General features: G+C 41.8%; 1 protein-coding gene across 11 annotated transcripts in view; it reads left to right on the top strand.

The window, feature by feature from the left end:
* The window catches only part of TENM2 (teneurin transmembrane protein 2), a 1,283,391-nt gene that overhangs the window by 965,717 nt on the left and 305,540 nt on the right, over nt 1–12,134 (top strand). For all 11 annotated transcript variants that reach the window (XM_032252759.1, XM_032252757.1, XM_032252755.1 and 8 more), the window contains one exon: nt 8,022–8,256. In XM_032252759.1, the coding sequence (XP_032108650.1) occupies nt 8,022–8,256 (235 nt within the window). The remainder of the gene's footprint in view (nt 1–8,021; nt 8,257–12,134) is intronic.

The raw sequence follows: 12,134 nt of genomic DNA, 5'->3' as shown, positions 1-12,134 counted from the left end.
ATTGTATGATATCTCAGCTTTTTTTTTTAATTTATTTTAAAAAAGCAGAAGAGGTGGTCAGGCAGCAAATGCCAGGGAAAACAACCAAAAAACAATCAAAGACAGAGGAGTTTGAAGTCACCTTTTCTCAATGTCTAGCCATCTCCCTATAAAAGGAATCCTGAAGGTAACAAGAATGAGGGAATTAAGTGGGAGGGCATCACTGATTCCAGCAATCAACTAGAACGCTCAAGGGATAGAGGCAGAAGTCTACTCTGATCCCTGTCCTCTGAGACGCTAAACATAATCCCCCAGGGACATGATTTGTCCATTCATTCTTTTGTTCATTCATCACCAGTTTTATACCAGGCACTGCAGCCTTATGCTGGGATATACAGACAAGTGAGACAGACTCTTTTTAATGGAGGAGCTCATGATCTAGTGGAGAGCACAGGAGAGTCCAAAAATAATATAAAACCAGTTGCTGAGCGTTACAAAAGAAATGTAAGCAGCCGGGCGTGGTGGTTCATGCCTGTAATACCAGCACTTTGGAGGGTCAAGGGGCAGTGGATTGCCTGAGGTCAGGAGTTCAATACCAGTCTGGCCAACATGGTGAAACCCCATCTCTACTAAAAATACAAAAAAAATTAGTTGGGCGTGGTGGCGTGTGCCTGTAATCCCAGCTATTAGGGATGCTGAGGCAGGGGAATTGCTTGAACCAGGGAGGTGGAGGTTGCAATGAGCCGAGATCACGCCACTGCACCGCACTCCAGCCTGGGTGACATCAAAAAAAAAAAAAAAAAAAGGTAAGCAGTGTGCAAAGCAAGCACCCAGAGGGTCACAGATACGTTACAGTTAAATACACAACTTAAGGAGAGAGAATTTAATTACTTAACCTCCCTGCACCTCAGTCTCCTTATCTTTAAAGTGGAGAGCAATATCTACTTTAAAAGTTATCGTAAGTTTTAAATAAGATAAAATATGTTGAGTGCTTATCATACAGCTGGTGCTTATTAAATGGGAGCTGTTGTGCTTAGGTGATCTAAGATGTCCCTACAGACCCTAGTCCTTTATGAACGTAGGCAGAGCTGAGGAAAACTTTGGATTCTGAACCTGCAAATGATTGCTCCTTGTGACTGTAATTCCCGTGTTCCGCTACGCAATGTTGAACTGTGCATCATTGCAAATGCATTTGGAATGTTTTTCTCTAAGGTCATATATTTTGTGTAGGAAAGAGAGCTATAAATCATTCCTTACAGGCAAGCACAGCCATTTCTTTCTCTGCCCTCTGTTGAGGTTCAGTGGGGTGCTTCCTTCAAGGACAGCCCCCTGATACAGGACCTTGCAACCCAGGCCAGAGGCACAGGCTAGAGCTGGACCAGCCAGGGGATGGAGGAATGAGGAAGAGGCTAGAACTTGACTCACTGCTTCATGCCCCTTCTTGTTTCTCCGCCACTCTGAAATGTGGAAAGGCTGCAGCTGCAGCTTGCGACAGTAGTGGCCAGATCCAAGAAAGACTGCAGACAGGTCACCTGCCCTGTGAAGCCAGCAATACCATACGTGTGTCAGTAACAAAACATGCAAGTCCATTCTTTAGGAGAGAAGTCATTCTGTAGGTGTTAAGACAGAAGAAGGAAGCAAGCTCAACGTCCAATGTGCCCAGTACTTAGAGACAAATAGGGAAATCTTTTCAAATGTGGGAGGGACTGGATTTGGAACTATTCCCCCCTTCCCTGGCCTCTTGGCAAAGTGCCTCTGGTCAGAGCAGGATAGGACAAGCGTACCCTTGGTTCTTGCCCCTGACAGGCCTAATTGCTGCTCACTCCTCACCGCCTCTGGTTAGGGGAGCCCGGGATGCAGCACAGTGAAGGAAGCTTGGGGAGGGCCTTTGGGAAGGCATATAAAAGAGATTGCACTGCAGCTTGGCTGTTCTGGCCTATTTCTCCTGATTCAGGCAGCATCCGTGAGATGGTGCAGAGCTTGGAGGTGGGCGATTCCCTCCAGTTTCTCACAAGATTGGATTCTGCCATTTAAGCAAATGTGCAAGGAAATGAGTCAAGTCTGTTTTCTTCTGTATTTGCTCGGCATATATCAGGCAGGGCAGGGCATCTGTTTTCTCCCTGTGTGCCTGTGTTCTGCCTTTGGGTTCATTTGCATATAGCTGGGAGGGGAAGAGACACTGGAATCAAGAACCAGCTCTACCATTTGCTAAGCTATGTGACATTTTATGCATTACTTAACCTCTCTGAACTTCATTTACTGGATCTGTGAAATGAGCATGATAAGTGACCTGTCCCCTAGGAGTAAGTGGGAATATATTGAAATGATTTTTGTACAACACTTAGCACAGTACCCTACACACACGGAGAACTTAACTCATGGCAGCCATGGTCAACATTATCATTTTGTTATCATCAACATCAATTGTTTTGTTTATGGAAATGGAGTAGTTCCGAAACCCAAGTTTCATTTTTGTGGGCTCTTAGACACTCTTGGGACTGTCTGTTAATAGCTCCTGGCCATGTCACTTTGTCACTCTGCCCTCCTGCAGGCTGAATTTGAAGGTGGAGGGGTCTGCAAAATCTTGATGATTTTGCAGCCACATGTTCATTGAATATCCCCCTCCAAGAGCTGCCATTTCAAAGAACTGGGAGAAGTGGGGCCCACAGTGCCCTAGGAGGTACTCATCGTTTTCCTCAGAGTCATAGTTGCTATAGCTGCCATTACTATTTTCAGAACGATTAATTGTACCAAATAATAATCATCATAATAATATGTATCAATAGCTTGCTGTGTACCAAGAATTGTGCTAGGCTCCTTAAAAAATATATTTCCATTCAATTCTCCTAACAATCATGTATGAGAAGGAAAATTACTATACCTATGTTGCAAGTGAACAAACAGGCTTAGAAAGAAAATTATGTCACTTTCCAGTGGTCACACATCTGGTCAGTGGCCAAGCAGGGGTTCAAAGCCAACCACTAGCCTGAATTTGTGCAATAGACTCTATCCTCCTTAGATCTAAGCAGACATTGTTATTCTTGAAAATCCTCAGCCCCAATTCCCTGTGGCCAATTCAAGGTCAAATTTGAACAGGGTGTCCTGGTGCCAGTTATCATCAACCAGAGATTCCCAAGTCTCTGCCAACACCATCCCCTCTTTGAGAATCTTTAAATTGCTATCAAGATGAAACTTGCCCCCTAAGAGGTAGTTCAAGAGAAGGCAAAGAGTTTGTTGTTAATTTATCATCTTGGGGTCTGAGAGAGTTGAAAATTTTAAAGACCAACCACTGGCATGCCATTCCCAGGAATGAGTGATTTATTAACAGCTAGGCAGGCCCCTACTTTTATTTTTTTCTTTCACATATTTTATCATCATTTCTAATCGCCAGGAAAAACTGGTGAAGACTATGGCGCAAGACAAGGCGGTTTAATTTGTCCCTGCTTTCCCACCCATCTATTTGTCAACACTTGGCAAGAGTAGACCCAACATAAACATGTCCTCCAGCTGTTTAGGCAGAGTGCAGCAATAGTCAATGATTAGCAATTTCATCCTTAAAGCCCCTGAACTTCTTCCTTTATATGTTTAAAACGTGGGCATTGATTTTTTCCCCATGCTGTATGAGCAACTCTAATGGAGTCAACACAAAAGCTGATATGCCAAGGTTTTCCACTTCCCACGTCTGACTTTATTGGAATTGGTATTGTTGCTCAACAAAGAATCACTGCTTCGTTTTTCTCAAGTTTCACTGCCAACCAGTAGGCATTTATGAAGGACAGACCCTGTGACTGGCATCCCTCTCAAAATCAACTGGCAACAATTGTCCCGCAGAAAATCTAAAAGCACAGACCATTCTTCAGCAGGACAAACAGTAGCGCTCATTCAAGCCCTTGATTTTTAAATATACAGGAAACACTTTCTCTATAAATTCACTTACCTTTTTCAGGAGCCTTACCTATACCTTCCCTAGTTTTTAGTAAAGAGCCAATAAAACAGTTCCTTCTTCCTAGAACTAAAAGCCATACAGTACCTAAAAATAAATTCCAGGTTCTGGACTGAAGGTAAATCAGGTACAATATCAGATCAGCACCAATATTTTAATGACAGTTGCCTTTTTCCTACTAATAGCATACTGACTAGGTTCATACTGTATAAGGATTTACGTTACATAGTTTTTAATGTTTAAATTGCATTATTATTACATGATTGCATATTTATGTAATAGAAGAGCTCTTAATAATATGCACATTAATTGAACCCAATAAATGTGTGGAACTCAGAGTGGACGTTAGGGTTCCTTCATCAAGCTGAGTGATTCATCTCCGTTTCATAGGAGGTTGAAGACATCAGTTGCTTTGCAGAAGGGCTTTTCATGTATTTTGGCTTTGGGAAAGCAGGAACGCACATTATCAGCCATTGTTTGCGTTTTTGAAATAGAAAACCTTCTCACCCAGCAAGCGTGCTGGATGACCGTAGTGAAAAGTGATCGATGCAAAAAGGTGCTTGCGATCAATCGTTGTAGCAGAGGTGCTTCATACTAGTGGTACGTTACTTACGCTGAATACCAGGGCACCAGAGTGAAGCTAGGAGTCAAAAACATACTGTTAAGCATCAGTAACATAAACACATACAGCCAGCTAGATTAAGAGAACAGGGATCGCTAGGGTTGATGGCAAATCAGATAAACCACCCCACCCCTCACAGCATTCAGCTGTATCCAGTTGTTTTGAGAGGATACAGACTCCATATTTTGGGTTTGGTTTTGTTTTCAGGAGAAGTCAGAAATCTGGAAACACTCTGCAAAATCCCAACTCTGAATTTTGGATAATATTCAGCTTGAGAGTTGTCAGTCTATGACGTCTGCCCTAGATAGATGAAATTTGGGTTTAATTTTCCTGCTCAAATCTGGTCTCCCTGAGAGCTGCGGTTCTGTCTTATCCATCCTTTCATCCCTGAAAGAAGCCGTCACTGTTCTCCGCACATGGTTTTCACGGACTTGCCAGCCATCAGGCAGCATGCTTAGCACTTTACATTCATCCTTCCTCTCTAACTTTCACAGCAACCTTAGCGGGTAGTTACTGCTGTTTTCACCATTTGGCAGATAAGTAAGCTGAAAATGAAAGAAATGAGGAGGCACGCCTAGGTTCACACAGCTAGAAAGTGGCAGACTCAATCCTTGAACCCAGTTCTATAGATTTTATCTCCTAACCTCTAGCTAAATGCCTCTCCTAGATGTCCCCACATCCCTCTGTATATATCCCAGTGGTAGCATTTACCACTCGGTACTGTAATTGTCTTTTCCTTCTGTCTCCTGCACCTTGCTGGAAAATATGTCTGTAGGGTAGATAGATAAATGAGCAAATATAATTAATGTGGTGGTGAAAATGAGCAACAGTTTGGAGGAGAATGTCTTCCAATACTGAGGATGCTGGATCATTTTTGGTTTTGTTGCTGTCAACAATTTGATTTATTTGCAATGAAACATCATGTTGCTTTATAGGAGGGCTGAGTGAATGGAGAATTAAGTATTCGTCCATCTTCCCTTACTCTTCCTTCTCCATTTCCCCCAGAAAGCTCTAGGCCTTCTCTTTAGGATAAAGGAAGAGAGAACTTGACCGCTCTTCTAGTTAACTGGAAAATTCCCAATTCATTTTATTTGTAGCATATCACGTAGCACCCAGGTCAGTGCTTCTTTTCCTGCTGGGGACCACCCCTGGATATTGTCAGCACACAAGCAACCACAGGAATTCTTCCCAACAATAACACAGATGGACCACACAAGGACCACACAAGCTGGAGTAGACAAGAAGAACTTAGCTTAGAGTGAATAGACAGAAAGCAGGAGGGTCTAGTATCTCATTTAGGGGATTAAATCCTTCACACGGCCTCTTTGTACTTTAGAAGAGTGTGTGGTCTGGAGAGGGGAGGGTGGGGGGCCAGGACAGAGAGAGATGAAAAGTTAGGACTTGGGGCTGGGGAGGGCAGGTTCTCACTTGTGCACTGGCCCGCCCCATCTTCCTGAGGCAGGTCTCATAATTACCTAACTAATGGGGAATAATGACACTACTTGGATGGGAGTTGAGAGAAGGGGAAAGAAAATTCATTAGCTGTGTGCGGGGGGCTTGGATAGCATCCCCGAAGGATCATTATGACATCATTTCACCCCCGTTTCCCACCTCTTTCCACTAATATGAGACAGACAAATGCTAAATAACTATGTAATAATACATTACTAGACAGACAACAATGCCAGAAAATATAATAGCCTGCTACAGCTATGAAACTCCCCCAAAGATATATTTAAAATGTCACTGATGCATAATGTAAAATAGGAATTACAGGTTCATTTGGAGGACACGATTTAAAATCTATACAACTGTACAGTGGTACTTCCCACTGGGTTTTCGTTGTCACTGTCCTTTCCTAAACATCAAAAAGAAAAAAGAAATCGTCCAAGTAATTTCAGCCTAGAGATGCAAACTTCAAGGAACCAGTTTCCTCCATATTTTTCCATCCTGAGTGTGTTAGTCATGATGCTCTCCAAACCTAGTATCTTCTTGACATGTTGTCTTTTCCTCGGAACGTTTCTGCAGCCTGCACAGGAACCCCAGAATGTAGATTACACCTTTTGGAGATGTAGCCTGGCCACATAAGGAGACAAGTAGTTGAAATTTGTGTCAAATTGCTTGTTTAAATGACTTGAGCCAACTTCTTAAAGCCAGGACAGCAGGGGCTGAGGATTTTTAAAGTTGGCAGGGGCCAAAAATGACAAGGCTCAGCAGTCACCTGGTGAGCTGCCAGCCCTGACTGGAAGCTTCAAAAAACAAACTTTCTCAAAGGACACAAATTAAAAGTCACGTTTCAGCATCCATTAAAATGAAATTATAGGCTTCATCACATAGCGAACTACTTTCATTTTCATTATGCTTAAAATATTTCATTTTGTAGATTAAGAATCGGTTGCTAGGAAAACCTTGTGTGGAGTTCACAGAGACAGCGATATCTACAAGGGGATGTTTTGCAAGGGGGAGCTCTCTTTTGTTTTTCCTGCAAGGATAGAGGATTTTGTTATTTGAAAAAATGCAGGATGCAATTTGGAGTCAGGGTCGTGGCTTGCAAACATCTGCCATGACCTTCTCCAGAGACTGAGTCCTCAGGGTTCATCTCTCAGAGGAGGGAAGGTGGCAACCTGCTGAGCTGAATGGGCTCACAGGTGTGTTTTGTTGACTCTCCTTTTAAAGTGTGTGTGTGTATCTATATTACGCATATATACATATAGACACATGTGTATGTATATATTATACATACATACACACATATATACACAAATATGTGTGTGCACACACATACATATATATCTTTTATTTTAAGTTGTCCACATTTTTAAAAACCAGGAAATTTTATCTACAAGTCCAGATTGCCAGCTTTTCTAGAAAAACTAGAAGACACAGCTGCTTTGAGCCCTCCCCAGTCCCACGTGGCCCAATTGACCTGGTGCCGAGTCAGGGCTGCTCCCCTAGTCTCTCCACCTCAACACCATCCACAGCTGGCCCACGCCACCCTCCTGCCTGGCCCCTACAGGTATTTAAAGGTTCTATCCCCTGACTTAGAGTGTACATATTCTTAATATCTTCAAAAGACAAAATTTCTGAAAAGAATGTGTGCAGTCTACGAGTTTACCTGAGAGGGAACAGGGACTCGTTAGGACAGTGATCCGCCTTGAATGTCATGTTACTTTAACTGAAGTATTAACATGTTTCAAATAAGTCTCTGGTCAGCCCCTATCCACCTGCTTTTGCTAAGCCAGATTTCTCCTTATTCTTCATTTGATGCGCGTGGACAAACGCAAATCAAAGCCCATTATTGACTTGTAAGTAACTCTGGGAGGCCTGCCGCCGTCTTATCTGTCTCTCTAGCTTGCGGCTTTCAGCCATTGTCAGCTTGGAGAGTCTGGTTTCCAACTCTCCTCCGGAGGTTTGCAGAGTGCCTGAGCCTGGAATCTGCAGATGCTGACAGTCGTTTCTCCTTTTTTCGCTTTTCAGGTCCTCCAAACCACCACAGCCAGTCGACTCTGAGGCCCCCTCTCCCACCCCCTCACAACCACACGCTGTCTCATCACCACTCGTCCGCCAACTCCCTCAACCGGAACTCGCTGACCAATCGGCGGAGTCAGATCCACGCCCCGGCGCCTGCGCCCAACGACCTGGCCACCACGCCAGAGTCCGTTCAGCTTCAGGACAGCTGGGTGCTAAACAGCAACGTGCCGCTGGAGACCCGGTAAGTCCCCATCGCCAGCTCACAGTCACACTCAGTGTCGCCTTCCCCCTGAGCCACCACGCAGAGCCACCGGGTGTCTCTCAGTTCCAGAGACACACTCTGGGCATGAATAATGAGACAAGTTTACCACCTCCTCGTTCCCTTGGTAATTTGACCCTGGACAGTAGGTTGACAGGTATTTCTTTGTTCACATGTGTCTCCTTTTAAAGCCTGTTTACTTTCTTAGATAGCTCTTGTGTACCCAACTAATAGAATTAGCATAACATATTTTTACTCGAAGGCTCATGGGAAACATGCTTATAAGGGTATATTGACTGAAAGCTGCTGATAAATTATGCATTTGGCCTTTCTTGAAGTAATAAATGAAGACTCATTTGAAATTAAGTGTTTGGGGAGACCTTGAGAAACAATCCCTGATTCCAAACTGACAGAAGTATAATTTAAATTTATATTTCAGCCAACATGCAGCCTCACGTTAATCCCTCCTGTACACACTAACAGCTTGATGCCTGTGGGGCACACAATAATGTATAAAAACAAACAAGAAAAAAGGAGCAGCACTTATGTGGGGAGGGAAGAGTTTGAAAATGATCTCCAGGTCTGGCTTTGTTTTGTTTTGCCTTTTTTCACCTTCGATTCAGATCTCAAAACCATATACACCTTAATGACCTGAGACAAGACCTGTCGCTCAGGGTGTGGAGGGTGGGAATGACACTGACAGTGAAGGCTGTGTGTGAGTTGGCCAGACTCTGAAGTAGCCTTGCTGCTCTTTCCCCAGGCACTTTCTTGGTTTGTGTGTTCCAAATGCTATTGTTTCCTTATCTGGAAGAACCATGGAAACTGAACAGAGAGGATGGCTTATTCACATTGACCCTTCAGAAAGTTCCCAAATAGATTTTAAACTTTAATAACTTAGGTCTGAGGAAAGAGAGAAATAATCTGTAATTTTTCTGATAACAGCCGGTGAATTCTGTGCACCCAGCCTGAAGCAATTTTGAAAGTCATAGCATTTGGAGTTGTTTCTTATTTATAATTGTTTTGTTTTTTATAAGATCGGGAAAATTAATATGTTATACATCTTTGTCACCATAATCACTCCAAACTTTTAACTTTGTTTTCTGACAATTATAGGGGATTTTTTTGAAGAATTTTTGCTTTATTAAAAGAAACTAAAAGAGTAAGCCTAAGCTAATAAATATTGTTGATCTCAACATTAGCTTAAAAGAATTGGTACAGAAATAAATAAAATGGCACAAAATGAAGCACTAAGCAAAATATAGAGAGTGCTGCATTTTTATATTTCACCCACAAAAAAAATAGCATGCGTGTGTGTGCACATGCGCACACGCACATGCACGCACACACACACACACACACACACACAGGCTCTCACACAAAGAATGGTTACATAACAAAGTAAACGGGTTATAACAACCACACCTGTTTGACTCTTGATCCAAACTAGCAGGAAAAATATGTCATTGAGACAATTGGGATGATTTCAACATGGCTTGGGTATTTAATGATATTAATAATATAATTATGATTTTGTTAGGTGCAGTTTTGGCATGTGTGCTTGGTTCAAATACTAAAAACACTCAAATCAAGGAATGAAAAACTACGTATTGGATATTATGCTTTTTTTTTTTAGTTTATTATACTTTAAGCTCTGGGATATATGTGCAGAATGTGCAGCGTTGTTACGTAGCTATACGCGTGCCATGGTGGTTTGCTGCACTCATCAACCCATCATCTACATTAGTTATTTCTCCTAATGCTGTCCTTTCCCTGTCCCTCACCCCTCGACAGACCCCAGTGTGTGATGTTCCCCTTCCTGTGTCCATGTGTTCTCACTGTTCAGCTCCCACTTATGAGTGAGGACATGAGGTGTTTGGTTTTCTGTTCCTGTGTTAGTTTGCTGAGAATGATGGTTTCCAGCTTCATCCATTTCCCTGGAAAATACATGAACTCATCTTTTTTATGGCTGCATAGTATTCCATGGTGTATATATGCCACATTTTTTGTCCAGTCTATCATTGATGGGAATTTGGGTTGGTTCCAGGTCTTTGCTATGTGAAGCATGCTGCAATAAACATACACATGCATGTGTCTTTATAATAGAGTGATTTATAATCCTTTGGGTAAATACCCAGTAATGGGACTGCTAGGTCAAATGGTATTTCTGGTTCTAGATCCTTGAGGAATCGCCACACTGTCTTCCACAATGGTTGAACTAATTTACACTCCCACTAACAGTGTAAAAGCATTCCTGTTTCTCCATATCCTCTCCAGCATCTGTTGTTTCCTGATTTTTTAATGATCACCATTCTAACTGGCATTCGATGGTATCTCATTGTGGTTTTGATTTGCATTTCTCTAGTGACCAAGGATGATGAGCTTTTTTTCATGTTTGTTGGCTGCATGTCTTCTTTTGAGAGGTGTCTGTTCATATCCTTCACCCACTTTTTGATGGGGTTGCTTGTTTTTTTCTTGTAAATTTAAGTTCCTTGTAGATTCTGGATAGTAGCTCTTTTTCAGACGGATAGATTGCAAAATGTTTCTCCCATTCTGTAGGTTGCCTGTTCACGCTGATGATAGTTTCTTTTGCTGTGCGGAAGCTCTTTCATTTAATTATATCTGATTTGTCAATTTTGGCTTTTGTTGCCATTGCTCTTGGTATTTTAGTCATGAAGTCTTTGCCCATGCCTATGTCCTGAATGGCATTGGCTAGGTTTTCTTCTAGGTTTTTTATGATTTTAGGTTTTATGTTTAAGTCTTTAATCTATATTGAGTTAATTTTTGTAATAGGTGTAAGGAAGGGGTCCAGTTTCAGTTTTCTGCAAATGGCTAGCCAGTTTTCCCAATACCATTTATTAAATAGGGAATCCTTTCCCTGTTTCTTCTTATTGTCAGGTTTGTCAAAGATCAGATTGTTGTAGATGTGTGGCATTATTGCTGAGGACTCTGTTCTACTCCATTGGTTTATGTGTCTGTTTCGGTACCAGTACCATGCTGTTTTGGTTACTGTAGCCTTGTAGTATACTTTGAAGTCAGATAGCATTACGCCTCCAGCTTTGTTCTTTTTGCTTAGAATTGTCTTGGCTATATGAGCTCTTTTTTGGTTCCTTGTGAAAGTCAAAGTTGTTTTTTCTAATTCTGTGAAGAAAGTCAATGGTAGCTTGATGGCGATAGCATTGAATCTATAAATTACTTTGGGCAGTATGGCCATTTTCATGATATTGATTCTTCCTATCCATGATCATGGAATGTTTTTCTGTTTGTGTCCTCTCTTATTTCCTTGAGCAGTGTTTTGTAGTTCTCCTTGAAAAGGTCTTTCACAACCCTTGTAAGTTGTATTCCTAGGTATTTTATTCTCTTTGTGGCAATTATAAATGGGAGTTCACTCATGATTTGACTCTTTGTTTGTCTATTATTGGTGTCTAGGAATGCTTTTTTGTGATTTTTGCACATTGATTTTGTATGCTGAGACTTTGCTGAGACTTTGCTTATCACCTTAAGGAGATTTTAGGCTGAGATGATGGGGTTTTCTAAATATACCGTCATGTCCTCTGCAAACAAAAACAATTTGACTTCCTCTCTTCCTATTTGAATACCATTTATTTATTTCTCTTGCCTGATTGCCCTGGCCAGAAATTCCAATACTGTGTTGAATAGGAGTGGTGAGAGAGGGCATCCTTGTCTTCTGCAAGTTTTCAAAGGGAATGCTTCAGCTTTTGCCTATTCAATATGATAATGGCTGTGGGTTTGTCGTAAATATCTCTTACTATTTTGAGATACGTTCCATCAATACCTCGTTTATTGAGAGTTTTTAGCATGAAGGGGTGTTAAACTTTATCAAAGACCTTTTTGCATGCATT

This window comes from Sapajus apella, unplaced genomic scaffold (genome assembly GCF_009761245.1).
Source record: "Sapajus apella isolate SASKATOON/1434 unplaced genomic scaffold, GSC_monkey_1.0 scaffold79, whole genome shotgun sequence".
Classification (NCBI taxonomy): domain Eukaryota; kingdom Metazoa; phylum Chordata; class Mammalia; order Primates; family Cebidae; genus Sapajus; species Sapajus apella.
Note: the sequence above shows the minus strand (reverse complement) of the source record. Positions and strands in the feature narration are given on the sequence as shown.